The sequence below is a fragment of the Cuculus canorus genome, chromosome 21 (assembly GCF_017976375.1).
Source record: "Cuculus canorus isolate bCucCan1 chromosome 21, bCucCan1.pri, whole genome shotgun sequence".
In the NCBI taxonomy this organism is placed as follows: Eukaryota; Metazoa; Chordata; class Aves; order Cuculiformes; family Cuculidae; genus Cuculus; species Cuculus canorus.
In genome coordinates this window covers 5,729,851-5,753,453 of record NC_071421.1, presented here as the reverse complement: position 1 = coordinate 5,753,453, position 23,603 = coordinate 5,729,851, and the positions used below count along the sequence as shown (strand labels likewise).

Sequence of the window (23,603 nt, the reverse complement as noted above, 5' to 3'; positions counted from 1 at the left end):
ACAGAATCGCTTATCGGGAGAAAGATTAAATCCAAGCCAAGACCCTCAGCTCAGGGCTGTTTTTTTCCCAGCCGCGAAGAGACAGGAAGCCCGGAGGGTCGGGAAGCCCCTGGGATGTGGTTCCTGTCAGTGGGGACGGGGATAGGACACAGAAAGGGGCCTGAGGGGACACACCGAAAGGGCCTGAGGGGCTCCCCCTTCTCCCCGCACGCAGCCGGGATGGCACAACAGGCAAGAGGAGCTGCCAGCACGCAGCAGCCCCGACCCAAAGGTCACCTTGCCCGGGGCTGGCGGCAGAGCCCAAGAGCGAGCGGCCCAAGCCCGTATCAGCCCGTACCACCCCGTTCCACCCCGCTCCCCCACACCTAGGCCGGGCCCGAGTCGTCGGGCGGGGCCTTGGCGGGGGAGGGGGGGTCCCGGGCCCCTCGCCCCCCCCCCCGGCGCCGGGGCGGAGCGCTGTGAGGGGCGTGAGGCGGGAAGGGCTGGGCCTGCAGGCGCGGAGGAGCGCGGAGAGGAGGCGGAGGGAGAGGAAAGGGCGGCGGGGCCGGGCCGGGCCGCGCACCGCCGGTGCCGGTACCCACCTGGGCTGCTGTGGTGCGGGCGGGGCGCCCTAATCGATCCCGAGCCAAGCGGCGCCGGCCAGCCGAGCGCCGAGCTATCGATGGGCACCTCCCCCTCTTCCCCCCCAAACCCGTGCGGGGGCGGAGCCGCCGTCTGTGTCCCGCCCTTCCCGGATCACTCCGCGTCGCGCCGTGGTGCGTCACAGCCCCGATAGACGCCTACAGCGTCCGAGGGACGCTTGTACGGGGCGGGGGCGTTAGAAACACGGCGGATGGGTTAGAAGGGACTCTGATGGGACTCTTTAGTATCATTTCAGCTCCTTTAGCCCAAAAATCATAGTATAGTTTGGGTTGGAAGGGACCTTAAAGCCCATCCAGTTCCACCCCCGTGCCATGGGCAGGGACACCTCCCACTGGCTCAGGCTGCCCAAGGCCCATCCAACCTGGCCTTGAACACCTCCAGGGATGGGGCAGCTACAGCTTCCCTGGGCAACCTGGGCCAGGGCCTCCCCACCCTCATGGTGAAGAAATTCTTCTTTATGTTTCGTCTAAATCTACCCCTCTCCAGTTTATACCCATTGCCCCTCGTCCTGTCACTACTGGAGAGGGGAAGAGTGAGACTAGACATGAGGAAGAAATTCCCAGTTCTGGAATCCTCAAAATAAGAAGGAGATGGAGCTGTTGGAGCAAGTCCAGAAGAGGCTATAAGGATGACCCGAGGGCTGGATCACCTCCCGTAGAAGGACAGGCTGAGAGAGTTGGGGTTGTTCAGCCTGGAGAAGAGAAGGCTCAGAGGAGATCTCTTATAGTGACCTTCCAGTACCTGAAGGGGCTACAGGAAAGCTGGAGGGGGGCTGTTCATAAAGGCTTGTGGGGATAGGACTGGGGGCAATGGGTATAAACTGGAGAGGGGCAGATTTAGACTGGAAATTAGGAGGAATTTCTTCACGATGAGAGTGGTGAGGCCCTGGCCCAGGTTGCCCAGGGAAGCTGTGGCTGCCCTATCCCTGGAGGTGTTCCAGGCCAGGTTGGATGGGCCTTGGGCAGCCTGATCCAGTGGGAGGTGTCCCTGCCCATGGCAGGGGGGTTGGAACTGGATGATCTTCAAGGTCTCTTCAAACCCAAAGTATTCTATGATTCTATGATTCTATGATACCCATTAGACATCAGTTAAACACTGTTTAGCACTGTTGAGGACAGTGGGTGTAGGTACAGTCACCTTAGCGCGCCATCTATGGGGATTACTCCGGGGGAACAGGCCACTAATAATAGGGAATAACAGTGGTTGGGATACTGATGCCATGAAAAGCCAGACACAATAATCAATGCCAATTTGGTTATTAAGTCAGGTATTCTTCAATGGGACGTTGGACATGCAGGGGAGGTCTCCATCTAATGTGCATGCAACATCCAGTACCATTCACAAAGGCAGTAGACAGTTAAAGCATACATATTCATCACCTTTCCTGGAAAAAGTGTGTCTATTATAAGGAATTCTCAGAATTTATACATAATCTTCCTCTCCTTGGCATGAACACTCTTCCCTCTGGGTGTCATCTTCAGTGGTCCCTGGATGAAGGCTGTAGATCTTCCTCACAGTTTAACTTTTCCAATTCTCCTTCTTATACGTGCTTTTAGACTCCTTGGGCACGTCTTCAAGGCTGCATCTGGTCCTAGCTGGTTCTTTTTCTTATCATTGCACTAGTCCTTGTTATCTGGCTTAATTAGATACAGTCACATCCTTTCCCATTCTTCCTTGTTAAAAGTCCTTAATTAAGCATAAGCCTCCATGCATAGGCTAGCTAAAAGTTACGATTCAAGCTAATCCCACATTTTAGTACTAAAATCCCAAAATCTATACATAATATTCAAATATGTAGTAGGTTAGCAACTTATAACAAATAATTACTTCCTTTGACACCAAAAATGCCAGCAAATAAACTCTCTAAGTCTCGTTTTGGAGTTTTAGACAGTCAGCACCCTTTATCAGACCTGATAAAGGTCTGATAAAGGGCTTGATAAAGGTCTCCATCAATCATGTGCAAAGAGCCACGAGGGAATATATTTCCCCTTTACATACACGTGTATAAATTTCCCCAGAAATCTTACCCATATTCTATTACTTTCCAAGGACTAATGTTATTATGAACTTCACAACAGTCAAAAGTTGCTCATTTGGAGCTGGCTCCATCTCTCTGCTTAACCTTCCATTTGAGATAGGGGAAGGCTGCAAACAGGTGATTACAGAAGAAGAGACATTTGTTCAGCAGAGTTCATACTGAACACAGGATGTTATTGTCTCCAAAGAACGAACAGTGTCTGGAAAAACACTGTTTGAAAGAAAACATGCTCTCAGAGAGAGATTCTGCCAAACTTTCAAAAAAAATATGATTACTTTGATGAAACTATACTTAAAAAATATTCCGCTTTCTGTAATACTAAGTACTCCTTGCGTCAGTTGGAAAGCATATCTTAAAGTGAAAGAAATGAAAGAACCCATACTAAAAATCAGTTTTGTTTAATGAAGAGGTCAGGAAACTTGAAAATACACAGAATTATAAGAAAAGCAGGCTTTTTATAAGCAAATGCAAGCACACTTTTCCTACTTCAGCATAAAACTGGGATTTTCATTCCCTCCATATCTGAAATCCAGTTACCCTGCCATAACAGAAGCCTCCTTTTTAACAATTTTAGAACAACTTCAACAATATTGCACTGCTTCTCCACTCAAGTCCCAATACAGGAGCTGACAAACAAGACACCGAAACACTCACTGCAGCGCAAGAGGTTCAAAGCACTGTATAAAATTAGCTTCTTGCCCAAATAACAGTCTGTGCACCCATTTTCAAAGTCTCTTCTGAAAATTACCATCAGGTTTAATATCCAGTTGGAAAAGGTTTCGTCACAGCAGAATTAAAGACCTGCTAGCCAGTACTCAGTTCCAGAAATCATATTAGTACACCTCATCACTTTTGAGGCAGTTTATAATTTGGATTTAAAAAATCTGTATCTCTTCCGTCGCTGTAGAATAAATGTTATCCAAAATACCCTTTTTCAGTCTAAGGCTTTGGAAATAACTACTGTATTGTGTTTCTCTTGAGGTAGAATAGTTTGGTTGGAAGGGAAGTACAACGATCTCCTAGTTCAACGATATGTTTTTATGGCATAAAAGAAAGAAGTTATGCCTCCCGTGTGCCTCAAATGTAATTCAGATACCACATTGCAAATTGTGGTTGAATACACACGCCACAATTGCTGGTTAAGTCACACGCATAAAATACAATTATGGGAAAATGGGATCCTAAAAATCAACTTGCGAAATGAAGACTCCCACATGGTTCAAGGAGAACCTCTACTAATTTTCTATAAGAGGTGGTTTGATCTTCAGCATCAAGCAAGAAGGGAAGGAGAACAGGATTTTCTGCTTCTGAGGTCTGAGTCAAGTCCACTTGTTCCAGTTTACGCCTTTTTCTGATGTCAGAGGGCGTGAGCGATCTGGCACACTTACGTTTTTGCTGTAATAGTCACTGGAACGCAGGGAAAAATATTTTGGGTTCATGGTTAACCTCAAAAATGAGGTCAGAATCAATCAGGGAACCATATTATAAAAAAATCACCCAGGACATACAGATAACAAACTTCAGAGCTGTCAATAAAAGGAACTTACTTCCTGCTCTGAGATAACAACTATTTCATCTAGATTTTCTTTTCTAAAATAAAATTAACTATATACAGCTAATGAAATACTATTTCTTAGAAATTGCAGTTGTAATTTAGTAAAAAAAAAAGCACCTGTAAAAGATTTCACTTCTTGTTATACTTAAAGCTGATTTAAGAAGTGTGGTCTAATAATGAGTGAAAGCAAACTGTAATAATAAAAGAAATATCCAGGAGGATGAAGGAAAGTGGGATGGAAAATTGAATGTAATAGCTTTAACATTAAAATCAAATGGATAATTCATTAGCATTGAATGAATGCTAGTTTAACTCCAGAAGCGCCAGTCACAGCCATGTTCTTGACAGGCAATACACCTGAACCCAAATTCTCATCACAAGAAGTCTCAGCAGTAAAATCAATGGTTTAGTTAGAAAAATATTCATTTTCAAATCTGGTAAAGGTGTCTCTGAGGTGTCCCAGAAGAAAGGGAGGAGGCGGCCATTCTTTTTAGAAGAAAAAGCATTCAAGATTTTTAAAATGCAAAGTTCATCCTTTGACCCTCAAGGCTCACAAAAGAGATTCAAACCCTCCAAAGTATCAGTGTCTATCTTCATTGGAAATGTCAAGTCTCTGTAGGAATGCTACACTTAACATAAGGTTTCTTTTAGAAGATAAGGGGTTGCTTGGTTAATTCTAACCAGTCAATCAATGTAATTTCCTTTAGGTGGTTTTCATCCCCATATCTTGAATACTCAGAGGAAACTTCTTTCCTTCTGGAAGGAAATCTTGAAGTAAATTGTCCTCATTTTCCACAAAGATCTGAATTTCAAGTTCTTTCTTCAAGGGGTTTTCTTCTTTTGAAAGGGGAATTTCTTCCCCTGTTGGGGAATAATAGGGAGCATTTCCATAATCCATGCTAGTTGAACTGGTCTGTTCTGGGAACTGGGAACTGCAGTCTGGGCTACATACTTTAACAATGCAAGTCACATTCACCTGCGTTCCTCCGTTACCAGAATGTTCTGTCAAATAAGCAGAAAATTAAATGGAAGAATGAAACACAGAACAAGACAGTTGGATTCTTTATCCAGTATAGACAGTAAATATCTTCCTGTTTCACATAATTTAGGTAAGCTGGTGCAGTTGGTTCTGTAAAGTTTTAGGGGTTTTTTTGGTACCATAAAATCCACATCATTCCAGAAATTAAAAAGCCATAAAAATACTATAGAGTCCTGGATCACAGCCAACTCCCTACTCATCTGCTGCCATTTCAGAAGCTTTTGGCTATGTTTTTTTCTTACTGCTCCCTTTGGCTCTTCCCCCCTAAGTGCCTACCATCACACCCATCTCCTAGTCTGCAAATACTCTTTAAGCAGACTCTTTAAACCTCAGGATGACAACTTAGAACAATCGCTTTATCCTTTCAAAAGTTACTCTCTCTGATGGACATGGGTCTGATGTTTTGTCCTGCCATTTGTTCTGCTAAAAAGACTCATCATTAATAACCACATTTTAAGAGGTTCTGGACCACTCTGATACATTCTTACCCGAACTCGCAGAGTTGTGTCTGTCCCCACTGTGAAGTTTACAACCTTCTGCAGCTGAATGTTGCTGCTGAAATCCTTCCGTTTCTTTCTTTTCATTGTTCTTATTACTGGCTACACTGACTCTTGGAGGCCCAACTGGATTATTCAGGGAGCTATTGCTGGATCCAGAAGTTTCCAAGAGATGCTTTTCCTCCTGTTCAGAACTGCTGGAGTTTTGTGATCCTGTATTACTCACTTTTTTGTCACACTGCTTTTCTGCAGGTAAAAAAGGCTGGAACACAAGCAAAACACTAATCCTTTTAAAATCCACTAACAAAGACCTGGTCAGTACGCGTAGGCAGCTAAAGAAACTACTGATAATTGCTATTTGCACAGCAACGATGCTAAGTAAAATTCATTCTAGCTTGTCATGCATTCAAAATGAACCTGATTCCTGAAGGCACCTACAGTACTTCACTGATTGTCTAAGGAACAAAGGCTCTAAAATCTGCTTTTGTGAACCACACCTATGTTTTAAAAATTATTATTTATTTACTTATTATTTATTAGGATTTATTACAGCTGACATAAAGCAAGCCTAGTTCATTATACAGGTTATAGTAAGGCACATCTTCCACTCCAGCTTGGGGACCAAACCACCCGATCCTCACTGCAGTTGTCTTTCTGCTGTGCAGTTTTCTTCTACTTGTAATTAGATGAATAAAACTTTCAAACAAATGGAGAAAATGGAAAGGAAGGGGTGACTCACCGCATCCGTTTCTGTAGTTGGTGGAGAATATGCAAGGGCTGCAAGTGAGGAAAGGTAGTTCATTAGCATCTCAATTTGTTTCAGTTGCAAAAACTGCTTTCTTAACTAGACTGAATGACATCCTCTACTCCTGGAATAAACTCCAAATGCACATTTATTACCATTGTTTGAAAGTGTCAAAAGCTATATTGTATTAATTTCATAAGGTGACTTAAATTTAGGCAGCAAGCAAAGGGAATTTTCTGCACGAATTAATAATTTTTCTATCATAGTGTCAGTGAGAAAAGGTATTTATGAGAATAAGCTATGGTTGTGACTGTTTAATGATAACATTTGATAATGTCTAATATTTAGATGTGTGAGCCTCATGAGTTTCAACAAGGCCACGGGCAAGGTCCTACACCTGGATCGGGGCAATTCCTGGTTTCAGTGCATGATGGGGGATGATGTGATTGAGAGCAGCCCTGCAGAGAACGACTTGGGGTGCTGGTCGATGAGAAGCTCGACATGAGCCGGCAATGTGCACTCACAGCCCAGAAACCAACCGTGTCCTGGGCTGCATCAAAAGCAGCGTGGCCAGCAGGGAGGGAGGGGATTCAGCCCTCTATTCCTCTCTTGTGAGACCTCATCTGGAGGGTTGTCCAGTTCTGGAATCCTTGGAGATGGAGCTGTTGGAATGGGTCCAGAGGAAGCTACAAGGATGATCAGAGGGCTGAAGCACCTCCCGTAGAAGGACAGGCTGAGAGAGTTGGGGTTGTTCAGCCTGGAGAAGGCTCAGAGAAGATCTTATAGAGACCTTCCAGTACCTTAAGGGGCTACAGGAAAGCTGGAGAGGGGCTGTTCACAAAGGCTTGTGGGGATAGGACAAGGGGCAATGGGTATAAACTGGAGAGGAGCAGATTTAGGCTAAATATAAGGAGGAATTTCTTCACTATGAGAGTGGTGAGACACTGGCCCAGGTTGCCCAGGGAAGCTGTGGCTGCCCCATCCCTGGAGGTGTTCAAGGCCAGGTTGGATGGGCCTTGGGCAGCCTGAGCCAGTGGGAGGTGTCCCTGCCCATGGCAGGGGGTTGGAACTGGATGATCTTTAAGGTCCCTTCCAACCCAAACTATTCTATGATTCTATGATTTAAATGATGAAGTAAAAAATATTTTACCAGCTCCAATAGGAGCACAACTGTTGTACAGTTTTCCAACTCCACTGGAATGTTGCAAGTTTAGACAAGTATCAAAAATCTGAGGAACAAGAGAGATTTGAATGGAACATTCACCTCACTGTATCCCTGCACTGAAATTAATTTTGACCCATGTGATTTAATAAAGATACTTTAAATACACATGGAATTCCTGGAGTATTTTTTTTTAGTTCTATTTTTCTGTAGCCACAAAGCTTATGTGATCAAGATGATTTGCCTTAGTCTCCCCTTTGAACCTTTTGGCCAATATCACCCCAGCGTTACAGATGAATCCTCAGAGATTCATGAAGCTATAAGGTGCCAGCTAGCAAGTTAGAAATCTGTAAATCATCACCTAGTCCCCTTGAAAAAAAGAATTAACTCACTCATACATTGTGAGACACCAAAGGATCTACACATTAGTGATACTTCATCCATATGCAGCCATGAGAAAAGCTTCAAAGAGAGCTAGAATCTTCTAAGACACCAATGCCTGTCAACCACTAGGCTCAAATTAGTAGAACATAAAGCGACAGTCCTTCCAATAGTTATAAATTTACTTGTTTTCACTTCGTGAATCTTACCTTTTTTTTTTGAGAATAAACAGTATCCCAAAATAGTGATTATCAGGACCAATAACAATGGTCCTGCTACTGATCCTGAAACAAAATTAAAAAATTATTTAGCAGGTTGATCTGACAAAGGTTCTAATTAGGAAGAGGTAGTTTTGTAGTTTATGTCCTTGGCTTTGCTTTTGCTACAAAAGCAAAATTTACAAGTATAAGGTATGTCTGATAGTCACATTTAACGCCTTTACTGTTACAGCAATGTGTGCTCACAGACCAGAAGACCAACCATATCCTGGGCTGCATCCAAAGCAGCGTGGCCAGCAGGCTGAGGGAAGTGATTCTGCCCCTCTACTCCTCTCTTGTGAGACTTCATCTGGAGGATTGTGTCCAGTTCTGGAATCCTCAACATAAAAAGGAGAGATGGAGTTGTTTGAATGGGTCCAGAGGAGGGCTACAAAGATGATCAGAGGGCTGGAGCACCTTCCATATGAGGACAGGCTGAGAGAGTTGGGGTTGTTCAGCCTGGAGAAGAGAAGGCTCAGAGAAGGTCTTATAGAGATCTCTTATAGAGACCTTCCAGTACCTGAAAGGTGCTTTAAGAAAGCTGGAGAGGGGCTGTTCATAAAGGCTTGTGGCGATAGGATGAGGGGGAACGGGTATAAACTGAAGAGGGGCAGATTTAGGCTTGATGTAAGGAAGAATTTCTTCACTATGAGAGTGGTGAGGCAGTGGCACAAGTTGCCCAGGGAAGCTGTGGCTGCCCCACCCCTGGAGGTGTTCCAGGCCAGGTTGGATGGGCCTTGGGCAGCCTAAGCCAGTGGGAGGTGTCCCTGCCCATGGCAGGGGGGTTGGAACTGGATGGTGTTTAAGGTCCCTTCAAACCCAAACTATTCTATGATTCTATGATTGTCAGATACCAAGGTCTCATTTCAGTCTCCAACACTTCATAACACTGAATTTTTCTATCCTGAAAAGTGAAGACAGACTTTTCATCTCAGTCACAAAGGGTATCTAGGCTAGCTGTTAAATATATCTGTTAAATCCAAGGCCAGGCACTCCAGAATGCACCTGAACATCTATGCTGAGGTTCTTCTTGGGTACAGGTAACTGGTCTCTGAAAGAAACTAAGAATGAAATACAAACTTGCTTCCTAGCCAGACAAATAAGACTTTACATGAGTGAATAGCTCACCGATGATATGAGACATGTCAGATGCGGAGTTTAAAACGACAGATCGAGTTATTATTGCAGGTTTGTTGGAAGGCGAGCTTTGGGTCAGGAGGAGGTTCAACATAGTGTGAGGTAGAACTGTGCCAACTGCTGTTCCCGAGTCATCACATACAGTGTCACTCACTCTGTCTCCAGGAACAGCCACTAATTTACAGCTGCAAGGAACAGAAAGAGAAGTTAGGAAAGAAAACAACCCTGTGCAGAGGTAAGGTTGCTATTAGACACAAATACTGGCTTACACGGTGTGTGGTGTACAGCTGGTATCATAAGATTCCTCACGTGAAAACGTGCCAGGAGGACAAGGTTTACATTCAGTGTTTGTGCTATCTGTCCCTTTACACAAACAGAAAAACTCCAGTTAGTCATTTAGCAAGAAACAAGAATGAATAATCAAAGTCTGCAGTACAGATTCTGGAAGTGATACAGAGGCAGTACACAAAATGCAGTCACAGAAGAGATTAATCTGAAACGCCCAACCCAAACACAAATCAGAAGAGGAACCAGCTGTTAGTTGTCAACTGTAGAAACCCACCAAAAGATTAAAAAATGCTCTACTGCAGACAGAGCTGAGCTTCTCTCCTCCCCGACAGTGTACATCTATTCCATTCTGTTAAGAATTCTGCATCTTATCAAATGATTCTTAATTTCTTAAAAATTTTCAATATTCCACCTCTTTGAATATTATTTATCGTCTTGAGACAGCTACATCTTCACAGTGGTGACTTTCATCATCTAATAAGGAGAGATTAATTCTGCAGGACAGCATCATTACTTCCCATAACCAAAATTGAACCTGAAGCCCTATTTCAAGGATTTAAGCAGCAATTAAGTGGTCTTGAATTTCAGTCACTTGTATGGAAGATATCACATGGTAGAGCAAAACAAAGGAGGATTCAGTTGGACTGGGGAACTTTGTGATACTTTGTAGTAAAAGACTGCACTATGTTGTCCCCTTGGCTATGCCTCTTGAGAGCACTCTTGCTCTAGTTACTGCCTACTTCCTAAGATAATGCCTGCACTAAAAAGAATGCATAACCATACGGAATTATAAGACAATATTCCTGTAATTTACTGGAAGCAGATTCAGAAATATTTATTGACTATTAATACAAAAAAATCCTCTTCATACAGCAAAACTATTTTGTGTGTACAACTTTGAGAATGAACTTACCTCTTCTGGAAACTCGGTAACCTTTTCCACATTTTTTGTGTACTTCACATATTTTGCAGTCCTCATATAATTTCGAAACACAGTACATATTGGGTGGGCAGCTGCAGATTCTGTCCTGTGAATTAGTGCATGTTTGATTCTGCACTAATCCTGTTGTTAAAACAAGAATAAAGCAAGATATCACAACATTTAAAATCATAGCCTGCAATGTTTCTAGTGAAGATGAGGTGATGTTGGTATACTACAAACTGAAGACAATATTGCAGGTTTTGGCTAATATACCATCATAAACCAAATATGTTTTATGCCCCAACATCTATGTTTTCAGCAGATTTTCCTCTCTTTCTCTAGGAAAGGAGAAATTTGCATCTGTAGAATTCACATTTGAAACTCTGTACCTGCAGTTGCATGGTATTGTATCACAACCATAAGTATGCACAATTGTGTTACCTGTGCTCATCTCTGCAGTACCTGAGGGCCATAATAAGATTTGTAGTCTAAGCAGATCATGCAACTGTATTTAGAGCGATCGGAGACCTTACTACAAACATTTTCATATTGCAATTAACCAGCTTTGTAGGATTAGCTATTTAGATGGGACCAAAAGTCAGTTGAAGAACTTAGACTGTATCCTTAAAACTTACTTGCCAGGGAGTCAAGTAGATAATTTTCTACATCGGTTTCCATTAGAAATGATGGGCAACTGCGTAACTGAACTTTTTAATGCATGGAATCTATTAGACCAACGTACCGATGTTGGTACAATGTACTACTTTACATACTGTTAACCTGTTTCAACGAACTGAACCAGTGTGCTCTCAATAGCTATGATGCTTTCAAAAGAAATAAAACCAATATAGGAATATCATAAGTGGTATTTGCTGCTGTCAGTTCAGCAGGCAAACCAAGGAATAACTGGATGCTGGAAATGTAATTATCCATTTACCCCTGCATAAGCTCCCTTGGCTGGAGAGTATAAGCACAAAGTTATTCTACTGATGACATTTGTGTGATGCAGTGCCTTAGTTTCTAAGAATATAAGATCGGTGTCACATTTTAAGAACACAGAAAGATAAAGGGGCAAAGCCTCCTGCAAGACTTTTCCCTCAATCTCTTCTCCAAAACGTATGAGTACCAAAAGCAGGAGAATGAGACTATACAAGTGATAGACAAAGCCTCGTTTTCTTAGGAGAAAAGACTAGGTTAAACCAAGCCCACTCTGTGAGCAGGCTGTTAAAGTCACAACTGCCTCTTTAATAATTCAAGCCTACCTTTTCTGCAGGGTGGTGAGCAGGCAAAGCACTGAGGAGACCGATTCCAGATTGCTGTATACGTGTTAGGACTACAGGGACTGCACTTTGTGTCCACGGTGTGACTGCAGCTCTCTGTCTTATATTGACCTATTAAAACAAAACCAAAACAAAACAGAGAAAGCATCTCATTGAAAAGATTACCAGGAACTGTCTAAGGTAAACTGCATTCTTAGCTGGAGAAACCCTTTCCCTTCACAGCCACTCTCCGATTGGTAAGGGACACCAAGCATGTATCCATCAGTAGAGCGTTTGACAGTTTCTCACAGCATTCTGCTTAGGAAACTGTCAGCCTCAGGCCTGGACAGGCGTGCACTCCCGTGGGTGGAAAACTGGTAGGATGGTCGAGCCCAGAGAGTGGTGGTCAATGGAGTGAACTCCAGCTGGAGGCCGGTCACAAGTGGTGCGCCCAGGGCTCCGTGCTGGGTCCAGCCCTGTTCCATGTCTTCATCAGTAACCTGGATGAAGGCATTGAGTGTACCCTCAGCAAGTTTGCAGCCGACACTAAGCTGGGAGAAAGTGCCGCTCTGCTGGAGGGTAGGGAGGCTCCAAAGGGATCTGAACGGGCTGGACAATGGGCTGAGACCAATGGCATGAGGATCAACAAGGCCAAATGCCGGGTCCTGCACTTGGGGCACAACAACCCTGTGCAGCTACAGACGGGGGGAAGAGTGGCTGGAAGGCTGCACGGAGGAGAAGGACCTGGGGGTGTTGGTTGACAGCGACTGAACATGAGCCAGCAGTGGCCCAGGTGGCCAAGAAAGCCAACAGCATCTTGGCTTGGATCAGAAATGGCGTGGCCAGCAGGTCCAGGGAGGTTATTCTGCCCCTGGACTCAGCACTGGTGATACCACACCGCAAATTCTGTGTTCAGTTCTGGGCCCCTCACTCCAAGAAGGATGTTGAGGCTCTGGAGTGTCCAGAGAAGAGCAACAAAGCTGGTGAGGGGCTGGAGAACAAGTCTAAAGAGGAGGGACTGAGGGACCTGGGGGTGTTTAGCCTGGAAAAGAGGAGGCTGAGGGGAGACCTTATTGCTCTCTACAACTGCCTGAAAGGAGGTTGCAGAGAGGAGGGAGCTGGGCTCTTCTCCCAAGTGACAGGGGACAGGACAAGGGGGAATGGCCTCAAGCGCACCAAGGGAGGGTCAGACTGGACATCAGAAAAAAAATTTTCACAGAAAGGGTCATCGGGCACTGGAACAGCTGCCCAGGGAGGTGGGAGAGTCACCATCCCTGGAGGGGTTTAAAAGACGGGTAGACGTCTCAGGGACATGGTTTAGTGGCAGACAGGAATGGTTGGACTTGATGATCCAAAAGGGTTTTTCCAACCTGGTGATTCTACGATTCTATGATTTAAAGGGGGACTACAGGTATGTTTATGGGGAAATGATGATTTCTTCCATGTTATTTGTGTTTGACCTCTTTTCCTATATACAGTTCGGTGAATTCCAGCCATGTTAAAACAAGACAGCCTCAATCTTGAGCAAAACTCCTCAGCATATGGTTAGATGCAGCTACCACAGAACATAAACAAAATTTTTTATACTCATAGAAGCTGTGTTTCGTGGTGAAACACAGGATGGTATTTTCTGCTGAAAGTCAAGCACGAGCTAGAATGATGTGTCTGGGTGAAGCCTTTACTACCTTTACAAGCAGCAAGTAAAGAAAGCGTAATAAAGAACCACCCCAAACCGACCTGAATTAGAACTTCAACCCTTGTTGCTACAAAGGGACACAAGCTCACTCTTTTTCATTCACCTCCTCAGCCCTAAAACTGTCAGCCAGCCCTAACAGATCAAAGCAATGAGTTCCTGACGCTACCGGCATTCCAGACAAAATCAGAACCTATGCAGAGTAGTTGCTCCAATGCCTCTCACCGACAGCAGAGTTCAGTGCAGTGGTGGGAATAAGTAAATATGAGCTCCAATACATCCATTTTGGAGAAAAGAAAACACCTCAGTTGCTGTTTCCCCCTTGCTTGAAAGAAGGGAGAAGATAAAAGTCAACATCTCATATCCTGTTCAGAAATATTCTGGAGAACATACTCAGAAAGCAGAAGTAACACTGAGAAAGCCTTTGGAACTGCCCGGAGAATCTCTGTTTTCCAAACGAAGGGGCCTTGGACGTGAGCCATAGAAATTATTCCCAAGGCTTTTTATTTGCCATGTACATACTTGAACCTTAAATGTCTGCCTCCCACATCCTGCCAATGGTTCAGGCTGTAATTTTTGATAAAATACAGTAAAAAAAAATCAAATTCATAATAACAGAAATAAAGATTTTAGACTTCCTACAACTCGTTGCTCAGAGTCTGTTATTCTGAAAAATTTAGCAGACTGAACAGTGCACACCACAACAGAAAGGATTTTACCTAAGAATTACCATCTTTCACCCAGTGTGTTTTTAACAGAGGAAGAGTGACACATCTATCTAGACATTTTCAGTTAATTCAAGCAACTGTGGCTGCTTCAGCACATACTGATTTCCTGCTTCAATTTCCGGATCTCTCTGACAGGAACTCAGCTTTTATAGAGACAAATTTGTTTGCTCAGCATGTAATGAGACAAATAGGCAGGTTTTTGCTGTGTCTAATGTAATAATAGAATGACAACTCATTGTAAAGCTCTAGTATTAAAATACCCAAACAGCACTTCTATCTCCCTAAAAACCCCAAACCCACGCCCCCACCTTTGTGCACGCAACAACTTTTGCTAACGAAAGACCACAAGTAATTATCACTGGAGTATAAGACCTGACACCTCAGAGCAGAGTTTCTGTAGCCTTGCAGCCAGTTGAGAGCGGTCTGCAGCACCTGATTTACAGTAAAAGAAAACAAATCTCCCTTAATGAGAAATTATAGATTAACCTGTCCAGTGGAAAGCCCCTTATATAAGTGGTATTATCAAAATACAGAAACTAAGCTCTACTTTACAATTGCCTTACAATATATTTGATATTAGTGGGCTTGGGTCTGATGTGTATTGTCTCATTTTTGTCATTCCCCTAGTGAGCTGTTGCTCCCTCCTCCAAGTGTTGACTTAATGATAATATACTTTAATCAAAGCTGTGCGTAGAGAAGCTCAGCACCCTACCTCCTGGTTAACCTGGTAAGACAAGTCCATTCTGATGAACAGGGTATTGCTTTTGCCAACCTTTTTATAGTCACAGCATTTTATTGTCTTCCAGCTAGACAACAGCAAAAATTTGATGCCTTTAAGCTGTACAAATAACCAAAAATGTACTAAAATTATCTGAAAATTGACTGAATTTGGCTGTGTAAAGTAGTAGTTTGAATTATAACCCACCTGGAGGGCACTGGCTGCAACATTTATTAAGGCTTTCTTCATAGAATTCAGTGCTGGGATCTTTGCATTGTGCAAACTGTGGAGTATACGGCAGTGAATATTCCTAGGAGAAATTAAAGGAAAATCATGAGTCACAAGCCCATTCTGACCCTAGAGCAGAGACTCAAAAGAGAGAAACACAGTACAATTATAACGACCTTCCTTTCCAAAACATTGATGGGCTCGATGAAGCAGAAAGCAGGAGATGCCAAAAGGAAGAATGCACAGCTTATAAGTTCCTTGAGACCAGAGGTTGCTCTGTTTTTCAAAGTTCTATCACAATGAACAAAGTGATTTCTCCAGGTTTTACATTCAAAAGACTGCAGTCGAACTATGGGAGCAGCATCATGCCTGGTCACTGCTGCATCCCCTAAACCAAAGGGCTAAATACAGCTTTTCAGTTGCCGTGATTCAAACAACCTTGACAAAAACCAGTAAATCCTAAATTCTCACCTGTAGGTTTGTGGAGAGAAGCATTTTCTGTAAAGTAACTACGTTAAAAATGATACCTTCTTACCTAGTAGGTCTACTCCCTATAGACAAAATTTCCATCCCTATCTGAAAACCAGGAGATTGACTCTCTTGCTTCTCAATTCCCTCAGGCCTCCTGAGCTGGAGGAAGATGGAGCTGTGGGTCTGGCACTACCGAAAAGCCTGAAGGAATCTTTCTGTTTTCACCTGTGGCTGCAAAGGACACAGGACACTAAATTCAATTCTCTATTGTGCTTGTGTTTATTGTGCCCTTACTTACACCTATCCAGGCAAGATGACCCATCCTTCAGTCAAAGAACCTTTACCATTAAAACTGATCAACCAATGGACAGGAAGAAAGGCTTTTATTGTGTTTATTGTGCCCTTACATACACCCATCCAGGCAAGATGACCCATCCCTTCAGTCAAAGAACCTTTACTATTAAAACTTTTCCACCGAGGGACAGGAAAAAAGGCTTTTATGCTTCCAGATTCTTTTCTAAATGAGAAAGTCCTTGATGGTTTGAAAACAATGTCTTCAAACTCACACTGCTGCTTCTGAAAAAGGAGCAATTGGCTACAAGACTTAAATAAAAATTAGAAGATCTACCTCCCAGGGCAGGTCAAATGTATTAGAAACAGTCATGAACTATGGTGTACCTAATCTTCAGCGGATACCAATCAACGGCTCAGCATCTTCAATGAAGCAGCATCAAAATATTTGAGGACCTGTAATCTACTTTCCAAGGGAAAAATATACTCACTCAAAAGAATCACCAGGTTGGAAAAGCCCTCTTGGATCATGAGTCTAACCGTTCGTATCAACCACTAAACCATGTCCCTGAGCACTTCATCTACCCGTCTTTTAAATCCCTCCAGGGATGGTGACTTCCCACCTCCCTGGGCAGCTGGTCTAGTGTCCAATGACCCTTTCTGTAAAACTGTTTTTCTGATGCCCAGTCTGACCCTCCCCTGGCACAGCTTGAGGCCATTCCCCCTTGTCCTGTCCCCTGTCACTTGGGAGAAGAGCCCAGCTCCCTCCTCTCTACAACCTCCTTTCAGGCAGTTGTAGAGAGCAATAAGGTCTCCCCTCAGCCTCCTCTTCTCCAGGCTAAACACCCCCAGGTCCCTCAGCCACTGCTGGCTCACGTTCAGTCGCTGTCAACCAACACCCCCAGGTCCTTCTCCTCCGTGCAGCTCTCCAGCCACTCTTCCCCCAGTCTGTAGCGCTGCATAGGGTTGTTGTGCCCCAAGTGCAGGACCCGGCATTTGGCCTTGTTGATCCTCATCCCATTGGTCTCGGCTCAGCGGTCCAGCCTGTTCCGATCCCTTTGCAGAGCCTCCCTACCCTCCAGCAGATCCACATTTCCACCCAGCTTAGTGTCGGCTGCAAACTTGCTAAGGGTGCACTCAATGCCTTCATCCAGGTCATTGATAAAGACATTGAACAGGGCTGGACCCAGCACTGAGCCCTGGGGGACACCACTTGTGACCAATGTTGGGCAGCACAGGAGTTTCCTGCTAGATCAGAAAGATGCTGTTCAAAATCTCTGTGGCACTTCCCAGTTTTCTGCAGCCTGAAGTGATTGCTCCACGTATGATCTACACACATTTAGAGAAGTCATTTACAAGTACTATTAAAAGGAGAAATCAAAACAGGAACAAGCTTTTTGGAGACCGGTAATTAAAATATCCTTCCTCCTTACTGGAAAAACATGTTGATTACCTATTGTGTCTTCACATTACTGACAAAGTAGACTAACACTTCCCGCTCTCAATAATTACTTAAAAGAACAGATTTTCTTATTTTCTTGCTTGTTGAAATATTTTACCTCTTATCTCGCTCTGTATCAGTAATAGGATTCTACCCATTGACTCAACGGTCAGTATCAAAATGAACCTTTCCTGAGAAATGAAAGGCAGCAAAAGGCCTTCTTGGGTTTGAATATTCATTCCAGAAAATAAAAAAGGAAAGCAAACTATTCAAGTAGGAGTTTCACTGCTTCTATTCAAAACACTGTGAAATCTGCTGAGGCTGACCTTACATCAGGACAGTTTGGATCTCTTTGGATCAGTCAAAGACTCCAAACCAGGGAGACCAGGGATGGATTTCAATATCAGCCCTGTTGGGTCAGAGAACATGGATCTCTCCATCCCAGATCAACGAGAAAGAGTCAAGTTGCAAAGCGAAGAGCAACCTTGTAAAGATGCGTTTAACAGGAGAGAAACTGTGATGGGGTGGGGAAGGATGACGAAAGATCATCATTCTCCTTAAACACTGGAGAGGGTGAAGTCAGGAACAGCTGCTGAGCACAAACTGCATTTTCAGAGTCTGCTCTTTGGCTTTTGATGAGAAGAAAGACAGTTTTCCAGGACCCATGCTGCAGCCTCAGTTAGCCTCAAATTAGCTCCAAAATCTACTCTAGCCCCTGTTTTTGCTTCCCAGTTATCAAGTATTCTTTAAAGGGGGCTTGCAGAAGGACCGAAGCCCTGCAAACAGAACCAGGGGGCTCGCTTCGGCATTACCAGTTTTGTTCTTAGTAATAATAACCATAGTAATTTGAAACAAAACCCAAGGCTTTTCAATACCTCCTAGGTTCAGTAATAATTGCCAATGGACTTGGGATTCTACCCTCATAGGATGGGCATAGATAAACCATCTCTTTTGTAAATGCGAGCTGATGGGAAAATCTACCAAAGGAGAAGCTAAGGGCTCTGCTCTCAAAAGTATTTTTTGTTTAAGTTACTTTCTTGTTTATTAAAAGAAAGATGAAATGTTGTCATGTTTTTGTAGTCGCTATGACCAACGTCATCCAAACGAGCACTCAGGAGTCATTTTAAAACATAAAACTTCACTGTAAGAGCAGGCACGGGGAAAAAAAAATCAAACCAGGAGAAAGGCAACAAACTACATTTCACAAATTATCCTGCCAGCAAAAAGTGTTCTTATCACATCCTCTGCATTGTCTGTTGCAAATACTGCCCTGTGAGATAAAGACACAGGAAAACCTGTTGGTTGACGGGTTCACATTTATTTCTCTTAAGTTGTGCTTGAAAGGATACATCTACTGTCTGATACTGAAATTTTATCTGATGAGCTGCGGTTCTCAGCCACATAAAATCGACAATTTCTTGCTAACTATCCTCAAAGGAAATTACAGGAAACTAAAGGAACTTGTAACTCACTTAGATACAATTTATTTACACTCATGAGCTCAGCTTTGATTGCACTGGAAGGATGCCATTCATTCTAGTGGTTACTTTCCAATGTAAACCAGCTTAAGCAAAGCTGCCAAGGCCAGCTCCAATCTCCTACTATCTCAGAGCACATGTAGGCTCCTTACTAGGTACAAAACTCTCCTGAATTTCTTGGTAGTGAGAAGACTCCACCAGTTTTAAGGTCTGAGTACAACAGTACAACATTTGCTGCCCAAAACAGATCTCTCTGACATTCAGATCCATTGGCTGCTTTGAGCTGAAAGATTGATGAACAGGGGCCAGATTCCATTCCACAAGCTTTACATTTTGTTACTGTTTGAATCCCTTGTAAGTCCTTATTTTGTCTTCTGCTCATACTGGGATTCAAGGTTCTGCAAGCAGACTGTGTGAAGGAACATTAACGTGATGCCTTGCAACCTTAGAACTTCTCACATCCAGCATCTGTGCCTGATGGCAGCAGACTTTTAAGATTTTTATAAAGACAAAATGAAAACTTCATTTAATCAGACAGCTACAATAAGTAAAATGCCTCACCTATCAAGCAGCAGAGCCGCAAACATTATTAAACATGAAAATTAGTCTAGCTCTATGCACATCAGTAAAATTAAGCAATATAATCTGGCAGAGAAAGGGCTGAAATGTGCTCGCCTTTGACTACACAGCTCGCTAGGGAGATTTTTGCAATGCCCTTGACATTTTATATGTAATTTCTTAGTTATTGCTTAATACAATGACTCAAGACTCTCCAGAGTCCCTGCATTGCCTGAATGCTTTTCCCATCTGCAGCACTGACACTCAGTAGAGAGGTGACCGGATTTGTCACTGGAGAGGAGCAGGGTAACAGCAGCCTCCGTCCTAAGTCAGAGCTCAGTATAGACTCTTTTAAATAGGAATGCGCAAGCACGATTGTTTCCATGATTTACCCACTGGAAGAAAAAACTAGCACCCTCCTCTCTACAACCTCCTTTCAGGTAGCTGTAGGGAGCAATAAGGTCTCCCCTCAGCCTCCTCCTCTCCAGGCTAAACACTCCCAGGTCCCTCAGCCGCTCCTCGTAAGACTTGTTCTCCAGCCCCTCACCAGCTTCGTTCTCTTCACTGGAGAGTGGAGAATAGTGGAGAACATAACATCCATTTTCACTCAAGGACAACATTCAAACAAAGATATTTAAGCTTATATTTTAATCCTAACTCACATTTCTACGTTTTTATTGGTCTCCTTTTCACACAGTTGCCTTCTTCAAACTCAAGCTGTCAAACAAAGGAGTCTAAGCAGGAACTACAATGTCCTTTACGCATATGAAACCACAATGAAGTCACCAAGGACTCTGATGTAAAAATCTGTTGCTATGGAAAGGACTTGAGGGAAAGAGATACCATTTGCTGAGCTACCAAACCTGCTGAAGACAGGAAAAAACAGAATTCTGTTTAAAACATTTAAACTGGTTCAGGATGTCAGGCTGCACCAACTACAGTACAACAGAAAACTTCTTTTAAAGCTGCTTTCCTGCAAATCACTCTCCAAGATTACACGTCCATTACGTGAACTGTTCTCCCATCCCTTATTGTACTTTACTTTTGTAAAGCAGGAGTCCTTGCATGACCACAAACAGATCTACAACTCCACATTCGCCCTCCCTAAGAAAAGAGTATCTTTTTGCGCACAGGTAGGGATTCTCCTTCATTGCTACTCACCTCCACAATATAACACCATTTTCCTAGAATCTTTGGTTTCAAAACTTCAGATTTACTTATCGAAAGTTGGTCTGTTTTCCCAACAGTTGCCCTAGTAAAGATATTATTCCCTAACTCAAGATCTGACACCTACAGTAACAGGCACCGACAAAGCTGATGAGCCTTAAAGTCTACATTTTCCCTGTGGAAACCAAAGATACTCAGGCAAACAGGCTGAGAGGCAGGAAGACAAGATGCATCCTCATCACTTGTCAGAGAAAAGTAGTGATGAGCAAGTTCCCAAGAAAGGATCAGTAGGTCAGAATTGGCCACGTTAGGTTTGACTTTACGTGAAGGCATCCTGGAAGATGCACCGAAGGGAGGCAGGGTGATACCTAACACTGAGAGCAGAGCAGGAAAGGAGAAGCCATGTGAGCCACATGAAAGGATGGCAGATGAAGGGCCTTCCCAAGATACCCCAAGGGTACCAGCCAAAAGCATTGCCAGAGGGGATACCTGGCAACTTCTACACCAAATACCAGAATTGGCATTTTTCTGCTTTTTTGAAACAAATCATTTCCTTGGGATGGTGTTGCTTGTATCACAGAAGGCTTTTGCAATGCTCTGCTAAGACACTGAGTCAACATGAACTTTGCTGCAACAACCACGAGCGTGGCTGCAAAGCACGAGTGTAACAAGAAAAGCTGCAGGTCACCTATAGCCTTCCTAGCTCCAACCATAAAAAAGCAGGGACAGCTGAGCAGTCAGCTCAGTTTTATTTCAGGACTTTTCCATCTCCTTTATGCTCATCCTCTGCAGTTCCACGATAACACTTTCTATGCACCAGCAGCATTCCCCACCACCATGCAGCCACATCCAGAGGAAAACCTTCTCTGCATACATCAACACCTCCACCGCAGAGCGCATTGCACTGCTTGGCGGTTTGAGGCTATTGTGAAACTTTCTATTAAAAATATCTGCTGACTGCGTTGTTCAAAATGGCAAAAAACTATGTTCAGTTCCCGTGAGCAACACAGGGAAGGAGACCAGGAGCTTTCAGCTAATTTCAGCTGAATGAGAGAAAACAAGAAATCGCTCCAGAATTACTGCTTTGCCAATTTCTCTCCTTCAAAAAAGTTTTCTTTAACTGATCACGCTTTAAGATGGATATAACAGGCAGGTTTTTTCCAGCTCTGCGGCAGATGTGGTATTTCTGAAATGAAGGACTTTGTTTTTTTCTAATTCATACATGGACTTACCTTCGGTTTGTCACAGTGCAAAAAAGTCATGTTGAAAGTTTCCTTCGTGATTCCCATTGTTATGTTTAGGTCAGGTTTAGGGTAAGAGGAGAGATAATTCGTTTCGAATCAAAGCCCTTTGTTCAGTAAGAAGCATGACTAGACTTCACACTTACATTTTGGTGATGAAGTCTGCTACAATTCTGAGACTCTCCCTTCTTTGTCTGCTCTACCCTACCCACTCCAAGGTGTTCAGCACATCAGGTTCAAAACACTACCACCAGGGCTGAATTCAAAATGAGTGAGAAGCAGTTAAAAGAACTCATTTAATGTCTCATTAACCAGTACTCCTTAAAAGATCAGTGTGTAATTCCAGGTTCATTGTGACATCCTCATCAGATCTCACTGAACCTTTGCCTAAATAAATAGGATTAAATAAAGATGTAAATAACATACACAAGCCACGAAAAAGCAATGACCTGGACATCTCAGTAGCATTTTCATATGTACACTTTAAAACCAGGTAGAAAAGTCTTATTAATGTACCAATACAGCGCAACACAACCAAAGTCAGAAGGATGCCATCAAGCTCTCTGGTTTAAACAGTTAAAAGCATTCCTTGCCAAATAGCTGGATATAAAAACAGCTGCATCACATCAAGTCCGAGACACAAATTACTGTGCTTTTCCCTGGAAAGAGGGAATAGTTTTAGGGATCCAACAGAGCACAAGGAGCTCCTCCTTGTTAAAGAACGGTGCAAAACGCCCACACATCCACACTCCGCACCTACCGGGTCCCTCACCGGCTCCGCAAACAGAAAAACCAACCCATTTCTAATGATAAAACCCAGGAAAAACGGTTAGTCCCTGCTTCGAGGAGCCAGGAGATAACGCCGCAGCCAGAGGGAGCTGGATGAGCTTTAGAGGTCCCAGAGCGGGACGTGAGGCTGCTGCGGGGATGGAGGAGGACCCGAGGGGGCTGCAGGGATGCAGGGAGACCCGAGGGGGGTGCAGGGATGCAGGGAGACCCGAGGGGGGCTGCGAGGATGCACGGGGACTCGAGGGGGCTGCGAGGATGCAGAGGGACCCGAGAGGGCTGCAGGGGGACTCGAGGGGGATGCAGGGGGACCCGAGGGGGCTGCAGGGGGACTCCAGGGGGGTGCAAGGATGCGGGGGGACCCGATGGGGCTGTAGTGGGGAACCCGAGGCTCTGCAGGGACGCAGGAGGACCCCATGGGGGTGCAAGGATTCAGGGATGCAGGGGGACCCGAGGGGGGTGCAAGGATGCAGGGACGCAGGAGGACCCCATGGGGGTGCAAGGATGCAGGGATGCAGGGGGACCCGAGAAGGCTGTAGTGGTGAACCCGAGGCTCTGCAGGGAAGCAGGGGACCCTCCTCCCAGGCTTTCCCGCACTCACCCCGCCGGTCGCGGGCAGCAGCAGCGCCCAGAGCAGCGCCCATCGCGGCCCCATCGCGGCGAGTGCGGCGCGGGGCGGCCCCGAGCCCAGCGCGGGGGACGGGAAAAAGCGCTGCGGGGACCCGAGAGGAGGCTCACAGCACGCCCACAGCGGGGCGGCAGCGGCGGGGAGGCTCCGCCAGCACCAAAACCATAGCAGCATCGAATCACACAATCACCAGGCTGGAAAAGACCTCTTGGATCACCGAGTCCAACCATTCCTATCTGCCACTACACCATGT

General features: G+C 44.3%; 2 protein-coding genes across 5 annotated transcripts in view; both read right to left on the bottom strand.

Moving 5' to 3' along the window:
* VPS13D (vacuolar protein sorting 13 homolog D) overlaps positions 1 to 699 on the bottom strand; it is a 104,734-nt gene extending 104,035 nt beyond the window's left edge. For all 4 annotated transcript variants that reach the window (XM_054085804.1, XM_054085807.1, XM_054085805.1 and 1 more), the window contains exon 1: positions 582 to 699. The gene's annotated coding sequence lies outside the window, so the exon portion shown is untranslated. The remainder of the gene's footprint in view (positions 1 to 581) is intronic.
* Positions 700 to 3,059: 2,360 nt separating this feature from the next.
* LOC104060604 (tumor necrosis factor receptor superfamily member 1B) lies at positions 3,060 to 23,603 on the bottom strand. The gene is made up of 10 exons (XM_054085826.1): positions 23,324 to 23,603; positions 15,269 to 15,371; positions 11,926 to 12,054; positions 10,655 to 10,804; positions 9,723 to 9,816; positions 9,445 to 9,638; positions 8,269 to 8,343; positions 6,511 to 6,548; positions 5,763 to 6,033; positions 3,060 to 5,237 (listed from the first exon to the last, which is right to left on the bottom strand). Exons 1-10 carry the CDS (start codon positions 23,522 to 23,524, stop codon positions 4,939 to 4,941), a joined length of 1,554 nt encoding a protein of 517 aa, XP_053941801.1. The 5' UTR covers positions 23,525 to 23,603; the 3' UTR covers positions 3,060 to 4,938.

Excerpts from the sequence above, each read along its gene's own strand:
- LOC104060604 (XM_054085826.1), bottom strand. The coding sequence starts at position 23,524 with ATGCTGCTATGGTTTTGGTGCTGGCGGAGCCTCCCCGCCGCTGCCGCC. Across the intron at positions 10,805-11,925 it reads CTCACCACCCTGCAGAAAAG|GATTAGTGCAGAATCAAACA; the intron begins GTAGGCTTGAAT and ends TTTTAACAACAG. Across the intron at positions 8,344-9,444 it reads TGACATGTCTCATATCATCG|GATCAGTAGCAGGACCATTG; the intron begins GTGAGCTATTCA and ends ATTTTGTTTCAG.